At 36.2% G+C, this 19876-nt stretch overlaps 2 protein-coding genes across 4 annotated transcripts; both read right to left on the bottom strand.

Moving 5' to 3' along the window:
- Positions 1-354: 354 nt before the first annotated feature.
- On the bottom strand, positions 355-14922 carry Not1 (CCR4-NOT transcription complex subunit 1). 3 transcript variants are annotated; one of them, XM_036362900.2, is made up of 11 exons: positions 13768-14921; positions 10885-11109; positions 10262-10819; positions 9735-10194; positions 8345-9553; positions 6962-7723; positions 4833-6453; positions 3863-4766; positions 2601-3769; positions 2139-2498; positions 355-2045 (listed from the first exon to the last, which is right to left on the bottom strand). In XM_036362900.2, the coding sequence occupies exons 1-11, from the start codon at positions 13861-13863 to the stop codon at positions 1952-1954; spliced, it is 7458 nt and encodes a 2485-aa protein (XP_036218793.2). In that variant the 5' UTR covers positions 13864-14921; the 3' UTR covers positions 355-1951. The 3 variants fall into 3 exon arrangements, with proteins under 3 accessions (XP_036218793.2, XP_036218794.2, XP_069964758.1); XM_036362901.2 differs by having other exon boundaries at positions 6962-7702; XM_070108657.1 differs by lacking the exon at positions 355-2045 and having other exon boundaries at positions 2135-2498; positions 13768-14922.
- Positions 14923-17287: 2365 nt separating this feature from the next.
- Positions 17288-19832, bottom strand: Sec6 (Exocyst complex component Sec6). The gene is made up of 3 exons (XM_014241774.3): positions 18765-19832; positions 17939-18703; positions 17288-17878 (listed from the first exon to the last, which is right to left on the bottom strand). The coding sequence occupies exons 1-3, from the start codon at positions 19734-19736 to the stop codon at positions 17402-17404; spliced, it is 2214 nt and encodes a 737-aa protein (XP_014097249.1). The 5' UTR covers positions 19737-19832; the 3' UTR covers positions 17288-17401.
- Between the last annotated feature and the right edge of the window lie 44 nt (positions 19833-19876).

Genomic DNA, 19876 nt, shown 5'->3' with positions numbered 1-19876 from the left:
TTAAATTAATTTTTTTATTTCAATTTATTTTTTCAATTTCATTTTATTTTTTAACTCCAAATTATTTTTAAATTTTAATTTATCTTTAATATTAGATAATTTTATAATTTCTATTAATTTAAATACAATTTTTAATTTCTATTACTTTTTATGTAAATTTATTTTTTTAATTCTAAATAATTTTTTGATTTCTATTACTTTTTATTCAAATTTATATTTTAACTGCAATTTATTTTTAAATGTTTATTTATTTCGTAATTTTAATTTTAATTTATTTGGTGGCCTGTTATTTACCTTTTTTAATTTTTATATTTTTTTTTTCGTTATCATTTCTAATTTTTTTAATATTAATGGTTTATTACATATATTTTTTTTCTACATTTCCATTTATTTTAAAACAATTTTTTTCTTTTCATTTCGGATAAACGACAATTGAGTTTGTGCATTGCGCGCCTGCTCCACGCTTTCTACTTTTTCTCGCTCTCTCTCTCTCTCTCTTATACATCACATCATCGCCATTATAAGATATTTTATTTTAAAAGCATCACCATTAATGTGTTTATACATACATATATAATTTTTTTTGTTTTTTTTTCTAAACACCATTCACATTTGCTAGGCTATGGCTGTACATGACACACACAAGTTTTCACATTTGAAATTTTGTTCTTGTTTTGTCATTTTATATATTATGTGCTTCCCACATGCAACCCGCCAGCAAATGTTGAAATAATGCAACTCTGCATTCCGCACTTTTTATGCAGCGTTATTTTTTATTATTAATAATTTTTTTTTTTTTGATACAAATATGTACACGTTTTGTAAGTTTTTGCTTTATTGGATTTTACAATTTTTTTGTTTGGTTGTTTTTTGTTTTTTCTTTGCATTTATTAATTTTTTTTAATTTTTATATTTTTTTTGCATTTATTAATTTTTTTTTTTAATTTTTATATTTTCTTTGCATTTATTAATTTTGTTTTTAATTTTTATATTTTCTTTGCATTTATTAATTTTTTTTTATGTTTTAAATTTTCTCTTTTTTGTTATTATTGAGTACATATTACATCTGTATCTATGCTTAATGCTTACCATTTTGCTTTATTTTTGTATGCATTTTTGTTATTAATATTATTTAAAATTGTAAAGTGTTTTGCCGCAGTGTTTCAGGTCAGCGATGCAGCAAATACATTTTAATCAACTCGCATACTGTAATCATACTCGTTGCACTTCGCTCAAATTTTACTCGCCCGTTCTTAAACTACACTCCTGTGCTAGGCTTGTTCGTTATTTCGCTCGTTTTTCATATGCTTCGTTAAAGTGTGTGTTTTTCTCGCTATTTCTTTTGCCAACAACTATAAATTCTTACACCAACATCTGTTATTTGTTGTTTAATAATTAGCATATAATTTGTTTTTTTTTTTTGTTCAAATTAATTTTATATTTATAATACATCAATTAGTTATTATCAATAAATTTAATTTAATTTAAATTTGCTTTCAAGTGTTGCTTCCTCTTTATCGTGTATTTTAAACTACTTACAAGTAAATTATTTGTTTATTTATAGTATATATATGTGTTGTTGTTTTTTTTTTACTTTTTTCGTTTTCTTTTCCATTTTTGATTTTTCAATTTTTTTAGTTTTTTCTTTTTAAAAAATTTGCAATCTCTTAATTCATAAATCAATTATATGTTTTTGTATCTTTAGCTTAAAAAAACTTTTTAATCTTCTGCTACTTCTGTTCAATGTGATCGACAGTGTGACGCGTATAATGGAAATGGACGGCTGTGGACTGTCAGCAACGCCGCCATCGCTACCAACAGCCCCCACAACTAAATACACAAATCGTTCTTACAACTAGCACCGTTCATTTCCACTGCCTGCACAATACCGTCACTAGGTTGAGAACTAGATTGTTCTACTCGTTTTGTTTGTTGTTGTTGTAGTGCAACATTAATTGATTTCCTGAATGTCACCATCCATGTTGTTGATTTGCGGCTGATGATTCGACTTAACCATACATGAACGTGCCACCGACTCGAATAATCTAAGCGTTTGATAAAAATAAAAAATTATCGATATTAAAGAATTACGATTATTTCTACCGAGCACTAATATTATGTATTTATTCAACATTTACCTTGAAATCTCTGGCGCACAGTGCACAAAGTCATGATCCCAGAACTTGTAGATGGGATTTTTGATCAGCTCGATGAAGGTGATCAACAAACCCCATGGATGTGGCCGATTCACAATGAGACGTTCAAGTAGCACACGTGTGATTTGCTCTTGTATGGCCTCCGAGTTGGCCTCGGCGAACAGATGTAGCACTGCGCAGCTGAAGTAGTGCGTGTGGCTATTCGGATAACGCAATTGATTGGCAATGGCGTTCAGGAAGAGATAGCGTCCTTCAGTATCCAAGTCGACAGCCAAATTCTGGAATATATCCATGTGTGCGCTATGTGCGATGTTCGATGTATTGGGCACGAAATTTTTACTTCTGCGTGTGTGCATATTTATAAAATATATAAAATAAAAAAAAAGGTTAACAAACACAAAGGATAGTGCGATTCGAACAATCTACAAGCATGTTGATACTTACCTTATGTGCGAAATAGCTTGCGTGCCCACATACAGCACGAGCGCATTCATGAGCGGAATGTTGTAACGCGAGCCGGGCTCATTTGAGATCTGCAAGTGTGAGCGCAGCTCCGAGAGGAAAGTCACCGGTGCGCGTGCCTTCAGATAGGAGTCGAGATCTTTCTTGAAATTTGCTGGCTGTATATTGAATACGTAATTTGAGCAAATTTTCGGTGCTGTTGCAGTCTCCGCCAACATATCAACTTTAAGATTGGGCGTGAATGGATCGGGTAAGCGCATGTTTCGTGGAAAAGCAGCTAATATTATATTGCGCATTTGTATGCAATTCGGCGGTATTGCATCACAAAAGCCAAAATGGTAGTCACATAAAAATTCAGGGAAATCGTGCAATAGCACGAGCAGAACACGCAGCGTTCCCTTGTACAATAATTGTACGGGCTTCGCTAGCTCAGCATTCCGCAAGAATGGTGCCAGATAGCGGAACAAATCGAGCAGCAGCTGTGAGTACAGTGGCCAGCCCTTCTGTTGCGGTATCTGTGCTAGTATACGTCCGATAAAAATGCGATGTGAGATCAACTCCAACCAGGCGTAGCAGAAACCGGGTGCCAATGCCGGATTGAGGAGATGATACGTGTGCGAGAAGGCAGTCATAATGCTGTGCATCAGACTCTCTAGCACAGCGTCGGGTGAGCTCAGCTCTAGGAATAGCATCACAAAGAAGCGATGATAGCCGAGCTGTTGGAATGCGGTGCCATGCAGTTCTTGGTCCTGCAGCAATATGCCGAGAACAATGCCGAGCACCTTGTTTAGCAGATTGATTTTTGTCGTGGGATTGCCCGCTTCGCCGGAGTGGCGTACCAGCAGAGCAATTAAATGCACAAATGCGTCGATCCAGTGGAAGATTTTGGTGCGCGCTTGCAATGGTGAATTGCTTGGGTCGTTCAGTATGCGATACACCAAATCAATGCAGATTTGTGTGGCTTGACGGAAAAAGCGCGTTATCAAGTCGTCGGTCTTCAAAATGCCATACATATTCATCTTCTGTACGAATGATGTGAAGATCTTGGTCTCACGCGACAAATTGTTCGATTGGTTATAGATGGAGACCCAGTCTTTGAGCAGAAATTCGGTCTTCTCTTGCAAACCGGGTGGATCGTCGCAATCGTTGGACTATAGTAGCATGCAAAACGAAATATATATTTTTTTTTTATTAAAGTTGAGAAAAAAAAACAGAACTAAAATATCTTTGTATTTGGCACTCACCCGTACATGCTGCATGCCCGAGTGCATATATTGTGTGGCACCGGCCAAATAGCGATCAGCACCGCCGAAAGGTCCCGCATCCATCATGTCAATCTGGTGAGTTGTTGCTTCAGGATAGCGATGACGATTCTGTGGCAAACGGCCTAACATCTCGAATGTGCCGGTCATTTCTGTTTCCAAAGTGGCACTAGTGCGTCCATCAAGCAGACGTTCCATTAATGTCATGGCGAATGTGACAGCCATGTAATTATTGCCATTATCCATAGCTTCGCGCAACAACAAATCGAATTGCGGCACATTAATGAAATGTGAGGTTATAAGCCATTTGATAGCTTCAACATTGTAGCGCACCTCTTCACGTACATCGAAGATGCACTTGGTGATTGCACGTTCCGTCACACCAGCACCAAAAGTATTCTGCAACATATTCAGTATACGTAAATGTATATCACGGTATAATTTCATTTGCTCGATATGCTCGGGTATGTTCACCAATCCTTCAATAAGACCCTCAACGACGCGTGTCAATAGATTGAGAGCCGATTCATTATCACGTATACGCCTGGTTACCATTAGGGCATTGAGCAACGCATGTATTTTGCTGGCCTGCAACTGCAATGTGGATATATTCATGGTGCTGTTGAGGAATGCTTCCATTTTGGCAGCTAATTCGGCATATAGGAGGCCCATTTCGTCGGTGCCGAAGGTAGCCGGTGGCAACTCTTGTGGCTTGGGCAAGAATAGAGCGATATCGCGTTCGGTCATCGGTTGGAAACCGGGTATATTGCGTGCGAACTCTGCGTATACAGCGAATTGTGTATGTGGTATGCCGCCGACCTTTAAACGTACTTGCTCTGGCATGCGCTCGGTTTGATAAGCCAATGTTTGTGTGTCGTAAAAGCGACTGTAAAAATAAAACGAAGTGTTTATAAAATTGTGTAACTTTAGTAATGTAATATGTGTGACTTACCCGCCCTCGTCTCTGGTCATTTTACGTGTATCAAAGTCGGTGGCCATGCGTCGATCTACTTCGGGCGTTGATTTCTCAGCCGCTGTCTTTTGAATGAAAGCGCAAGCGAGCTCGACGTTATCATTGCTCAGCTGTATTGCCGCCGCTTCGATGTCCTGATAACTAGGTCCACCGGTCAGCGCAGATAAGAACGCTTTACGTATGTTATTTGTCAATGTTTGCGACAAAGAGTCCTTACAGGTAATCATCGCCATGCCGGCTGATAAATAACGCACCATTTGATGTGCAGCTGTGCGCATGCGATTCTCATCCGGATCTAGTCCGAAATCTTTGCGCACAATTTGCTCTGTTGTGGTCACAGCAATGCGTACACTACGATCTACGACCGGTTGCAGCCATTCGGTGATTGTGCGTTCAATTGCATTGAGTATAATATGCTTCATACCAGGATTGGCATGTAAAAATGTTATATTCGGCGATAGTACCACATGCTGACCGATCGTATGGAAATTGGCTATATTTATATCGACGAAAGAGAAACGCGGTTCGGGCGCTTGCATTATAACCTGTCCGGTTGATTCGTTGCTAATGCTGGGTGAAGGCACTACACCGCCTGGTATGTTTGCGCCGCCAACGACACCACTACCACCGCCGCCCATTAGTAAGGCTTGTGCGTCTGAATCGTTGGGTCCCATTTGTCCGGGACCTGGAGTTTGACCTTGTGACGGTGGTTGTTGTTGTTGCTGTTGTTGTTGTTGTTGTTGTTGAGGCGGTGCCTCAATATTTTTGGGTTTGGGCTGGGCCATTTGATGTTCGATATTCATCGAACGTGAGGGATCCTTCAAATAAACAATCGGCTTTAATTTCTGCAAATCCAAATTTAATGTCTTGCAAAGCACTTCAATTTCAAATTTCAAATTAAGCTTCAATTCAGGCTCCTGATGCAATTCTCCAAGTACATTCATAATAGCCATTGTCCATGGATTAGGTGTTTTGAAGACTTTCGATTTACCTGAAGATTCCAATATTTTAGCCACAAATGGCACAACAAAGAGCAATTCTTGTTGGCCTTTATGATATGCCTCGGCCAATAGGGTTTTCAAGTCCAGTTCAATTTGTAAAATTGGTTTATTGCGTCCCAACGTCATCATGCCCAACCAATGACCGAGATTCTTTAACAAACTCCGGTCAGAGAAATTCACCACACCCTTATCGGAACGTAGTAAAACTTTTATATTACGCAGTGTCTCCTTGGTTACATATTTATTGATCTCGGGATTCTTCAGCGCCTCTAAGAAATTGAAATATAACGAATGAAAGTTGAATTCCAATGAAGCGCGTTTCAGCACCAGATACTGTGCTAGCCACGGCCAATATTCCTTCGTCATGATCTCCTTAATCTCTTCGCATTTCTGCGGTATATTCAGTTGACTTAAATTGTTGAATATGAATGCGGTTTTATCCTGTACTGGTTCGGGCGGTATAGTGACCTTCTCCTCCTGATTGGCAACCAATAGTGTATCGATATTAGTAGCGGTAGCAATTGATTTCATACGTGATGCATGTATGGACTGAGCAACAACCATGGGCTTTTGTTGTGTTGGCGTTGTTACTAAATTTCCTTCAAATTAAAAATACGTTAAATTAATAGGTTTCAAATAATATTGAAAATTATCTGAGGAAACAAAAATAATCACATCTTTAAACTCAACAAAATACAAGTACAGGGTGACTTGAAATACTCATAGACAAAGCTTTTTTTGCGAAAAAAAATTATATTTTAATGCAAAACTATGCAGACGGCATTGCACATCACATCGAATATTAAAATAGACAAAAATTATACGATATTTGCTAAATTAATAGTTAAAAATACATAATTACAATAATAGAAAAGAAAAAAATTGGTTAAATTAAGTCTGATGTCTTTGGCATTATTTCGAAATGTTCAGCGATGCAAAAGTCGTATAAATAAACCGGAAAATTTTAACTTTAATATATATTACATTTACTGTCAGCTTTAACTTTAAAACTAGTTGCCTTATAAACAGTTTGTATGTTGAGTTCACGATCACCCTGTCTTTAAAATATAAAAAATATATGCGCGGTTTTTTTTTAAACAAACTCACCTGTCACGGAATTGCTGCGATAAATTGAATCGGGCTGCGGCTGCTGTCCGCTGCCAGCCATCAGCATTTGTATCTTGGCTGGTGGTGGTTCCTGTTGCAAATAGCCACATTCTACATATTGAATCAAATGCGGTGGAAATTCATGAAAATGTGCAATAGAACGTATGTATTCACAGTATTTGTTGTATGAATGCAGCCGATTTTTGAAACGATCCAATGCCGTTATGCCGAAATTATACATCTTCGAGTCCTGTTTGCGTAATGCATCCAAAACACAGCGCAGGGCCAAACCTAATGCCACACATGAGGGCACTAAATTACGCTCTATAATGCCACCAAATAATTGTGCTGTAATTTGGAGCTCCTTCTCTGGATAGTGTGGGAAAAAGCGATATTCTTCGAATAGATTACGCAACATACATTGATAAACTTCTTGTTCACGACGTATATTCGAATCCTTGAACCTTTGTAATATATCGAGTACTTCATCAATAGATAGTGTGGGGTGTGGTGGATGATTATAGATACGTTGAAAATATGAATTAGCCTCATCTTCAACTTCCTTGGAGACGGGCCCTTGCAAATCGGCCATACCCGGATTGATGGGGTTGGGTGGCGTTGGTGTGGGCTGTTGTGCTGCTTGTGGCATTCTACCTAAATTTCCGACATTTGGTGGTGGTATTTGCATAGCATTCAGCGGATATGGACTGGCAGCTGGATTCATAAGACGCGACGGAGAAGCTGGTGTGGACGCCAAATTACCTATGAATTAGTATATTCAATTACGCCAACTTAAAAGATTTCTATAGAAATAAATTTATGCCCAGAACTTTTACCTCACCAACTTTGTTTTTAGCAATTTTGTTTGAATATATTTCGATATGCGTATGGGCTTAGAATTTAACCAATTAAATAGTTCAAATAAATAGAAGTTGCCAGCGATCGGGCTCGAAGTCTCAATGCAATTCCTTTATGCAGTATATAAGTGTCTGTGTATCCTTTGAAACGAAAGTTTCAGTTGACAGTTGCACATTAAATTTCAGCTCGAAATCTTTCAAATTAGTGGGTTATGTGTTGTAGAGCAATATGATTGCTCTGGTTTCTTGTTTGGTTGCATCAACAAACAAGCAACACCTGTTTTTAGTTGTTTTTTTTTCTGTATATATTATTAAATTTTTCTAATGTAAATTCAATAACTTTCAGAAAACACTCGATTGTGAAACGAGCGGTATAAGTCATATCATATTGGGAAAAAATGTAGTTCCGCGTTCAACTAATGTTTTTTAAGAATACATTAAGCTAAGTTACGACAAACACTATTACACGGCTAACTTTTTATTTTAAATTATTTAGAATAATTGTAATAGTTACTTTTCAACTTACCTAAGACGTTTCCAAAATTGAAGGCGCCATTTGGTCCACCAAGATTTAAATTGGCTATATTTGTGGTTAAATTCGATAGCGTATCCATTGTGGGTCCAAACATTTGTTGTGCATTCAAATTGGCGGAGAACGGTGGTGGTGGTACGCCCGGTACGCCGCCCATATCCATGCCGCGATGTCCACGCATCACACCTTGCAGTTGTGGCACTAGTGGTGGTACAGCAGCTCTTGCCTTATTTGCCATGATCGAACAGTTCGCTGTCATTTGCATAATAAGATCAACTATTTCTGGTGGTACATTTCCAATGCAACCTTGAAGGCATTGCAACATTGTTGTCACTGTTTCTGGTGGTAGCTGTGCCTGTTTGGATGGCAATTGGCTTTCTGGTATTTTGGCATTTGTTATTTGTGGACAACGACGTTGTAGGCATTTCAAAATAGCTTGAATGAAGGGCTCACCATGTTCACGTATCTTATCACTTAGCCATTTCTCCAGTTTAAGGTATTCACGTCGCGATGCTAGGCATGCCAAATCGATTACAAATAGAAATGAACGTTCGTTAAGCAGTGTTGATAATGCTTTTAAATCCTGTGCTACATCAAGTATGCGCGAAAGCTTAACCTGATCATATTCGGTGCCGCGCTGGTACCAATCGGACATTGACTGCATAATAATGGGGCGTAAAATTACACCGAAATTTGCTGAATTCCAAGCATTCAAAAGTATTACACCCGAATTTGGATGATTTGCTAGAAAAGTCGGTATGAGTTGACTAAAAAGCTCCTGACGCAATGCAGTAATTGGTGGATTTATGTGTAAAAGTGACAAAAACAATATATCGGGGCAATGTTGTGCAGGGAATTTAAACAATTCAATCACTTGATGGTAGAATCCTTGATCGGCAATATACAGCAAAACTTCCACTAAGTGTAGAGACTTCCAAGCGCACACTTCTTTGTTATCGGTGTCTGGTGGCGTCTTCAGCATCTCTACTGGTGCGGCGGTGAAGATGTAATCGGAAAATGTGAACAGATCGGGATTTTTTAACATAACCGCTATCAGCGATAGTTGTCCGTTTACGTTTTGCCAATGACGATATATGCATTCTGGATGTGGGAATAGAGCAGATTGTGTACCCAAACGGAAAATGGTCAGCAGCAGATCAAGTCCGATTCTATCTTTCAGTATGAACTCTGGATGATCAAGTTCTACAAAAACAAATATATATATATGAAATATAAGTAGTTTATTTTTAAAGCATTTTACGTTTTTTGTAGTTTAACTTTAAGCTGTAATAACGATAACTCTAAAATCATTTAGATAATGTTTTCTGCCGCTACCACAAAATTAGAGATGAGCGCTATAGTATTACGAAATTATTGTGCTTACCTAAGCAAACCTCTTTCCAATTCAGCTGTGGTACTACCTCTTTCAGTGCCTGCACAAACACGTCCGGTTTCCATGCTTGCGTGGTCTCTGTGCTGATGGTTCCGACTGGGTTGCCACCGACTTTGTCTTTTTTGTCATTTAAGTTGGTTGTTTTATCAACGCCACTGCCCGTAACGTTACTGCCGTCATTGTTATTGGCCACATTTTGTTGTTGTGGGTTGGGACCAGTTCCCGGCTGACCTGGCCAAAAATTGGCCGGTGTTCCTAAGTTCACATTGCAATCGAGTAATGAGGAGTGCCTACGGCACATGAGACCAATGATCTTGGCCACATCCTGTGATTGAAGTTCGCGCGAACCACAACGTAGATGATTCTTACATTCTTCAACGCTTGATGTGAATTCGTAACCAATCTCTAGGATTAAATTAATCCAGGATGTGTCCATAATATTATTATTCAACTGAAAACATATTAGTATTTTTATTTTTTTATTTCAATCATTGCATCACAACAAATGTTCAAGTTACCTGTGTAGTAAATATTGTCTCGCATAAGTTGTCATAAATATCTTCAATACCAATTTCCGTCAAATGTTGACTAACGGTACCGCCATCAGCAATCGGTGTAGCGTGCTGTTTGTTATAAATCAATTCAGTGTCTTCTAGTGGCAATAACGCTGAGGGATCACTACATTCAGTTGTTTTAACACAATTAAGTGTTTTACGATACAAATGTGGCGATAGTATGAGGGGAACTCGTTCAAGCGGATATTGTTCGCGTAATAAATCCAAAAATTTATTTTTAAGTTCTGTGCTTACAACTTCGTCTATGCAAACAAGAAGCAATTGTAGAATATCTACAGATACGTCTTGCAAATCACACTTCTCAGCAATGCTGTTTTCTTTATTTCCCAAGAATGATTCAATTAGCTCAGTGAATGATACTTTAAGATGTTCCAAAGAGTATTGACGTACATCTGCTTGTGACGAATGCGTTAATGCTAATGACAATACAACTTCACAAAGTTTACTAATTCCTGTTAACTGAGTTATTTGCGCTATAAGTTGTGGTGTCGGTTTAAGAGACTAAAAAAAAAAATTATAAATCAATGAATTTTATTTAGAAAAGGAAATTCACGGTAAAAACAAACCTTTTGTTGAGGAAAGCAATGGTCGACAGCAAAGCAAATATTCGATATAAAGGACGCTCTAGTTAGTTGATTTTCCAATTGAGCGCCCAGTAATCTAGATTGTGCTTCTACAATAAAATTGTAATTCGAATTCGGACTTGTTGATATCGTGTCAGTAAAATTGATCACCGAGAATAGGCAGCGCAAACAATGGCGGTCCGCTTCCAAACCGGTCTCTTTTATATACTGATAATTAGAAAAAGATGTATAATTAATAACAGAATAGTAGTTTTTAATAAGGTAATGGTTATGTGTTAATGTGTTAACAATAAGAAAGTTTCCATTTAACCACTTTTCTCTAACTAAGGTAAGTGCTAACGAGAATATGATTGAGCGTTTAATAAGCTTAAGTATTTTACAAAAACAATCCATGTATATGGTATGAGTAAAGCTGTCCTAAAGTCTACTTGAAAACTATTTTAGTTTTAACTAAAAATCAATTTCAAGAAATCCACTTGCAGATAGTAAAACGGTGAGTTCCTTCACACTGATTAGATGAATCAGGAAATTTCTTAACTTATATTGAAGACAAAGTGAACACATTTGGTAGAGAAATATATAAGCCAGTTTCCGATGTTTATATAAATATGTACATCCGCAAATAAACTGAAGTCATTAACATAATATAAATGCATCATTTAACTTATTCAATTTTGACAACAATAAAAAAGTTGTGCATACAATAAAATGAGATAGTCAACCTTTATCTTATTTAAGATAAAAGTTCTTGTATTATAAAATTTTTAAACATTGGAGTCTTTCTCACCGATACTCCTCCAATTGGAAACAGAATTGAAAATACTCAAAGCAAAACCTAACGAAACAAAAGAGGGACAACACTACACTCACTATAACTCGCCCACTTGCATATAAAGATATACGAAACTCTTTCTCTTTCAGCCTACAGCTAAGGTATGTATTTCCACGAACCAACGCACTTCTGCTGGAAGATTATACACTTCGCCTCTATAAAAATTTAGATATTTCATAAAAAATATAGAAATTGCACTCCACAAATTACCGATTTCCAGTTATCCTTATCCGTTTAATTCTCAAGGCTTTATTTGGTAATTTGTATATATTTTTGAGTATTTGTTTGAATCAAATTATAATACAAATTTTGAATCACAGTTTTATCTTCATTAACTTTACTTATACATATATATTTTACATTTTTAAAATCCGTGGACAGCGGAAAGTTTTCCTCATTTTAAATTGTCACTTCACTTCTTTACTTAAAAACAGAATTTTCAAATAACTTTTTAAATCGTTCGCTTCGCGTTTTCACTTGTATCTCAATTTTTTGCAAATTTTTGTGCGTATACTTATGACGAAATAAAACAAGAATACAAGGCGACAAAGCTGCGAATACGACGATGGAAGCGACTAATGACCAATTAAAAAAAATCAAAGAAAAAGTTCGCAAGCTCTTGCATACGCTTTTTAAAACATGTTTGCATAGTTCTATCAACAAACTAACGAACAATTTTCAGAGCCCTGTGTTAGGGCTTTAATTTGTATTCATTTTTTAACATTTTAATAATATCTTTGTATCAAAAGTCGAGGTTACAATTGGAACATAAAAGTAACAAAACCACTGATCACAAATTTTCTTTGCAAACTGTAATGGCGTCGGCGAAAAGTGATTGGATTAGCGAGGAGAAACGAGTGGAAGCAAAAACTTGACGAAGCCAATTTTTCTCTTCAATAGCATCGAGTTCGTTTAATAGACAAAATTTGACAACAGCTAATGCGTTTATAAAAAATTACGATAAATAACAATATGTTAAAAAAAATTTTAAATTTGGAGAAAACTTACTGAGTTACTCAAATAGTTTAAATTAGTTATTTTAGTGAGATTATAACTTTGAGTTAATCAGCTGGTAATTATAATGCAATTTCGAACGGCAAATTATATCTATACTTTTACTTTGTATCATATACAGAAAATATATTTATGAGAAGCATTTATATCGTTCTCGGGGTAGTAAGATTTCAATTAACCAGAATGGATCTGGATGCACATATATTAAGAATGACTGCACCTTATCAGCAGCAAAAGTGCTGCAACAACATATTCATGTCTGAAAAACACTAATTTTACTTTTGGTTCAGCGCACAGACAAAATTCCTTGCAAGCCACCTATCGGTAAATTACCGGTTAAATACTCAACAATGCTACTAAAGATTTCTGTTAAAGTTTGTTAAGGGCCAATTGACAATTCTAACCAAAACTCTGGTTTACGTGTGAACGTTCATCCCTTTCAAACGCAAGGGCCTTATGAGTTGCACGTTGGTAAGTGTTAGTTTCCGTGCAAATTCTTTCCATATATTGAAGTTTAGATAGCAGTGTTTTGATGGGTACATTCCAATTGCAATACAACATAAAATTTTAAAATTACAAAATATAAACAACTGGCAACCACTAAAATTATACGTAAAATGCGAAAATAACAATACAAAAGATGTGTTCAGTGGTAGTTCAATATTTGAAAAGAATGACAGTAGAAATAAGAAATAACCGATTAGTATGATAAAGACATATGACAAGGGGGTTCGATCAAGCAGCAAGGAGGTAATGAGGCAATGATGATACACCTTCTCTGCCATAATTATAAACATTGCCTTCACCCTAACCAACACCATTGATCCCACATGCAACAATAACAATAACTGCCATTGTTGAATACAAAAGCTTCAAGTGGTCGCATGTTGATTGATGTACATACATACAAAAACAGCGTTTACTGTGTAAATGAAAATTTCACAGCCGAGACCTTTGAACACACTTTCTACAATCATTAACACCGATAAAAATATACATTAATTTATAATAAACAATACCTGATTTATGCTTTCGCTGGTTTCAGCAAAATTTTTCTTGTTCAGTTGTTTGACCAAAATACCAATCTGCGCTAGTGTGAATTTCAGTTGGTTCATAGCTGGTGTCCCATTCAAGGATTGTACGGCAACGGCACACGATGTGGGATCTGTTCTCGGGAGTAAGCTTCAAGGACAGTGATTGCACTGAATGAAGCCTTCCGAAGAATATGATCACACACACGCACACGCGAGCGGCCAATGTACAAAACGAAATTAAAAAACGAAAAAATAATTTCGTACAATTGAATCGTATGACAATTGTAACGAATTAGCGAAAATTCGTTCACTTTTTGTCCAAAGAGAATATAAAATCGAAAGCGATATTGGACGAATGACGTTGACAACTTCTTTTCTCTTTTCACGTTTTCGTATTGATGATATTTTTATTATTTATTATAGTTATATATGATTGCTTGATTTGGTATTTTGGAAATTGCGCAGCAGAATTGGCCTATAATGGTCGTCGTTCGTAGGTTTGTTTTTATTTTGCTTTTGATTTATCAAGTTTCAATTTTTTCTAGTTTATTTGTGTTAAAAATTAAAAAAAAATATGCCTGCATGGCAGCACTTTGACAACTTGTGATTGTTTTACACTGAACAAGCACTTCATGTAGCCACCGATTATTCACCTTCTTAATGTTGTTGTTGTTTTTTTTACTTATTTTATCTCGTTGCTTTTGTCTCTAATTTTTTTCCTTATTTGCTGATTAGCGGATATGTTCGTTGAGGAGCCTCAAATTTCTTCGTTGCTTTCACCTTTACTTTGGCCCCTTATATTAAGGGGCCAAAAAAACTCATTTATTCTCGAAATCACGCATTAAAATTATCTTCTCCCATTAATATCGGCAAATAAAATATTATTAATGTATCAAAATGTATTGTTGCCTTTTACCTCTCCTTCGCTCAACACATTTTTCACGTACACCAATTCCTCGTCAATACACGTAATAATTTCACAAAATTGCGCTCACATATATTTTCTTATATTATTTCCATTCAGCCAAAAGGTAGATACACTTCAAAAATTATTGAGAAAATAATTTATATCGGTTGTTTCCACTACTGATAGTGATTTCCTCCTTAAAAATTAGTTCACTTTTCACGACAATTTCCTTGTCTCATCCAGCAAGACTACGAAAACCTCACACTTCATAATTTTCTTCATAAAATGCAAAACGTTGCCACTTTACGGGTAGTGCGGCAATCTAGCAAAGCAAAAAAGAGGAATTTTCGATGTTTCAAAATAGTAGAGATTTTTCTACGTTCTGATATTATTGAAAATTATCTAAATATATCAAATATAATTCTCAAGACATTTATTCGAAACAATCAGCTCCCACAACAATATTTCTTATTAGTTGTTGTTGTCGTAACGGTTATCTAGTGCCCACTTGGGTGGTAAGCTATAGTTTGGTTGTCGTCGAGGTCATCAACGGGAGGCCCTGGAAGCTGTTTCGACGAGGTCGGACCATAGGGAAATGGGCGTTAGATGAGTGGGGCTCGTTGGGTATTCAAAGAGGGGTCGATCCTGGATAAGTAGGAGTTAAACCTTCTACAGTATCCAGAACGAAGTTGCGCGAGGGTCACTCTAGATTCACGAGGCAAATCGAACTCTACGTCTGCGATTGGTGGTGGTTTGACTCCTAGTGCTCCGTTCACTGAGAGGGAATCGATGAAGGTGTTGATGGCTCCACTGTGAATGGTGGTCAGTGCTTTTCTAAAGTTCGTTGCGTCCGAAGTCTGGTCGGCGTACTGTCTAATGTCGTCGACGTAATCAAGGAAGGACCACTTGATGTTCCTAAAAGGCGGTTCCGCTTCAAGCATATGACTACGGGGGTGGTTTCTACGAAAACATCCCAGCAGAAACTGCTAGGAGAGGAGTTCGTTATGTTCCTTAACCGGAAGCATACGGGCCTCACTTTGGGGGTGTTCTATTGGGGACATCAAGAGGCATCCCGTGATAGTCCAGAGTGCAGTGTTTTAACAAGTCTGAAGCTTCTTCGTCTGCGTTGCACTACATTCAGGCGACCATATTGGAGCGGCTGGATCGACTAAAATGTCTAGGTTCAGTTTGAACTCCTTCGTTCAGTTTGTAAAAATGGTCGCTGTGTATTTAGTGGGGGAGAGTGTCAGGCTCCTTAGATTAGATTCCTTGCAAAGAAGAAGCGAATAAGGTCGGTCCATTATGTCGGTTCAAACAATATTTATTGAATTTTGTTTTGTATTTGAGTTTCTAACATTTAATAATGGACTTTTTTATGTTAAATTGAATACTATATTATAATTTTATTATCTACATACTTGCGCATTAAATATGCATATCTATATTAAAATTAAAATATAACTGCTTGCAATATACAGGTTGGTTGAAAAATTTCTGCTTTCACCAAGAAATAGCACTACTAGCAAGTATGAAATGATGCGAAACTCTTTGATTTGAGAGAGAGCTGTCAAAACCCACATTTTTTATAATATTTGTCAATTATGCCACTGTCGAAGGAAAAAGGATTGGGTATTTTAAAAATAACTTTTGGGTATTTTGCATTTCGTTATTATTTTTAGGTGCTCGGTTCCCGAGTAGGCATATACATCTCTAAATACGTGTATTCATATTATACAATTTTTAAAATAACATAATAAAAAAATTGTATATAAATAAAAAAAAGTATAACAAACAACATAAGTCATAATAAAATATAATGGTTTTATGATTAACGTTTTAAATTATATTAGCAAAAAAACTTTAGTTGCACGTTCCTTGAAATTTCGTTTCGTACTGCTTTTGTTAGCTATTTTTAGCGGGTTTATTTCTGGCATCCCTAAAAATTCCCTAATCTTAATAAAGAGAATAACAGGAAAATGAGAGTCTCGTATCATGTCATCCTTGCTACTAGCTCTAAACTTTATTTTTTCTAAGTTGGTACATCAGTCGTGAGCACCATCGTTAAGGGGGAGTAGAGAAACTATCAGCTGATTATATGTAAACAAAGCGACAGCTGAGAGGTGACCATGGACCGTTCCCATAACAGTCGAGTCTACGTAACCGGAATGGACCCCGATTTTTTCCGGCCAAGGACTGTCAACTCGGCAAAATTCTGCCGCTACAACTACAACAGGTGACCATGGAGAAATGTCAAGTCCGCTTCGGGTAGAGTTTCTATTGGCATCTAAGATGGCCGATTTCTGTTGCATATTATTTTTCTTTAATTTGATGAAAAAGTTGTTCCCAAAATATTGATTATATGTAAAACTTTAAGTTTATTTTAAATAAAATCAGTTTATTTTGATATATATTCTTAAAGGAGCGGGTATTATTGGCAAATTCCAGTATAATTATGATATATATTTTTGCCTCTATTAATAAATTATTAATAAATATTTACCACAGAAAATTGTAAGTAGCAGTGAAATATGTTAACTGATGTCGGTTCAAACAAATTTATTGAATTTTGTTTCGTATTTGAGTTTCAAAAACTTAATATTGGAGGTTTTTATGTTAAATTCAATACTTTATTATCTTCATACTTGCATTTTAAATTTGCATATTTCTATATTAAAAATAAAATATAACTGTTTACAATAAATATAATTTCATTTACCACAATTTATCACTGAAAACAATCTCCTTGAATATGCAATCTTGTTTTGCTATGCTCACCATCGCTTTCTTCGATTTTGCAGCATCTTGTACCTTTTCACGAACTTCACTGGCCTTTACATCGTTACGCAAATAGAACAACCGCACAATATGATCTTCACTTAAGGAGGGATAATTTCCTAGAAGTGTATGAAGGTCTAGCACAAGTAATTCAATGTCACTAGACAATAATTCTGAGAGCGTTGTAATCAAATCCAATGGGCTATCGCTCATCGCTAAATTGGGTGCGATTTTCTCGAAGCATTGCTTAAAACGTTTTGATTCCTGTTTGATTTTTGTAGTGATTGCTTCACATTCGCTTTTTGTCTTTGATAAACGTTTAGATAGTAAGGCACGTATATAACGTTTTGCAAGTAGTTTTTGAGCCTCATTAATTACCATTTCAAAGTTATTAGGACGCAAGTGCTTATAATCCTATACATACAAAAGACTATGATTGAGAGTTTCCATTAAAAGTTAATTATGTAAGCATACCTGGAAATAGTCCAATAGAGTTACACATATGGTATCTACAGAAATTGTGGACCCCAGCCATTTTAATGTAAACAAATCATTAAAGTGACATTCCATATCGAGGAAAGCTTCTTCGAGTAGATAATTAGTGGCATGTGCTCTAATACGCTGGAATGTTGTAAGTAATTTTTCAAAATCTTCATAATGTTCTGTACGAGATTTAGGCCAATACAACTGCTTCATTTGCTGAGCCAGTTCAACCATTTGTTGGCTATTATTAACAATCGTTATTATATAGTGTGTGAAATACTTGATTTGATCACGATTACGAAAATGATGTTCCTTCAATTCAATAACATTTTTTAAATACGATTGTCCGAAAATCTCTACCTGCTGAATACTCATCACCAAAGCCTTAAATGTTAATTCAGAGTGTATTGTGTTAGTCACTTGTAAATGTTGATCGATCATTTGAAAGATGATAACTGGCGCTGATGTATGATAGTACTGTTCCTGTTCAGGCGGTTGATCAGAGAACCACTCTTGTTTTTCTGTTTCCGCTGTTTTTGTCATCCATTCTTGATAGTTTCTTTGCATATTGCGCAGGTACTCATCTTCTAGTGATTTGAGATGTTCTGGACGTAATAATGGTCCAACAACTTGTTGTATATCAACTTTAAGGTCAGGATGCGACATCAATTCCACACCAGGATACGTATTCATTACCCATGAGAGCATTGATACATATTCATTACCTTCGAGTCCCGATTTTGCAATATTATCCAGCTTAAGTAAACCAATAATAATTTATTATGTAAAATATAAAAACCTTTTGAAATTTTCTTACGTAAGAGGACAATCCATCGTGGTACATCTTTACATATTCGTTAAAGATATTGTAATGTGGAGGAAAACAGGGCACACATAATGATTTTACAACTCTTAAATCCTCCAGAATTATTTGTCGTAAAATTTCAAGATCTCGAACAAGCCACATTTTGTTATCAGCACGTTCCTCCAATTTTGAACCTTCTATACGGGTAACAACGGCTTCCTGCAATATCTTTAGTGCCATAGAGCGCCATTTCTTCGGCCTGCCTGGAGGTAAAAAACCAGTGACTTTTTGTTGCTGCAAAGCGAATTGATCATTCTTTTCCTCGCGTTCGATTATTCGTAATGCGGTCACTATAACAGTAGGCTCTTTACGAACAGTATTCAAGGTTCGACTTAGTATGAGACGTAATTTTTTTTCAAGCGCCTGGGACACTGTGTCCACCGTCTCAAAATGTCGTTTTAGTGTAATTTTGTCCGAAGCATGTTGTTTAGGTTGTTTATGCAATTCGTACAGCAAATCATCACGGGAATTTTCCAAATCGGCTAGACACTGGTGAGCATTTAATAGTTTATCCTCATCTATGAGAGTCATTGTTTTTGAAACACTTGCTTCGACATTGAATATATGCTTAAGATTTTCCATGGCTGTAGCATACTGTGAATGCTTCGTATTTTCTTCGCGTACAACCTCCAATGCATCATATATATCTGGTACTCCTTCCAGCAAACGATCCACTTCTTGCATACGTTGGCGAACTTCTTTAACATCTTGTAAACACGTTTCTAATTGTTTTAATCCTACTCGTACTCCATCTAGTTGATTTTGCATGCCCGTTTTTAGTAGAGCCTCGACTGAAGCCTTTTTTCGTGCAACGCGATGAAGGAATTGATCTACTTTTTCTAGTTGACCTGGACGTTGCAGCATATTTTTTATATCTTTTAAGGCTGCTTGACGCGCCTCTTCCTCTAATTGCTGTAAGTCCATTATTGGACTTTTCTATACGATTTATTGGAAAAGATAAAAATTTCTGCAGAAAAATAGATACGAAAATATAAATATTTAAAAGGGGTGTGTTGAATTAGTGATAATAAACTTTACAAGTATTATGCATATCGATTTTAACA

The sequence above is a fragment of the Bactrocera oleae genome, chromosome 4 (genome assembly GCF_042242935.1).
Source record: "Bactrocera oleae isolate idBacOlea1 chromosome 4, idBacOlea1, whole genome shotgun sequence".
In the NCBI taxonomy this organism is placed as follows: Eukaryota; Metazoa; Arthropoda; class Insecta; order Diptera; family Tephritidae; genus Bactrocera; species Bactrocera oleae.
Note: the sequence above shows the minus strand (reverse complement) of the source record. Positions and strands in the feature narration are given on the sequence as shown.

What these genes read in the sequence shown, in the direction of transcription:
- Not1 (XM_036362900.2), bottom strand. Translation starts at nt 13,863, where the DNA reads ATGAACCAACTGAAATTCACACTAGCGCAGATTGGTATTTTGGTCAAA. An exon ending in AGACAATATTTACTACACAG is followed by an intron (nt 10,195 to 10,261) that starts GTAACTTGAACA and finishes ATATGTTTTCAG; the next exon opens with TTGAATAATAATATTATGGA. An exon ending in CAATTTTGGAAACGTCTTAG is followed by an intron (nt 7,724 to 8,344) that starts GTAAGTTGAAAA and finishes ACTAATTCATAG; the next exon opens with GTAATTTGGCGTCCACACCA.
- Sec6 (XM_014241774.3), bottom strand. Translation starts at nt 19,736, where the DNA reads ATGGACTTACAGCAATTAGAGGAAGAGGCGCGTCAAGCAGCCTTAAAA. An exon ending in ACGATGGATTGTCCTCTTAC is followed by an intron (nt 18,704 to 18,764) that starts GTAAGAAAATTT and finishes GGTTTACTTAAG; the next exon opens with CTGGATAATATTGCAAAATC. An exon ending in CTCTATTGGACTATTTCCAG is followed by an intron (nt 17,879 to 17,938) that starts GTATGCTTACAT and finishes TTGTATGTATAG; the next exon opens with GATTATAAGCACTTGCGTCC.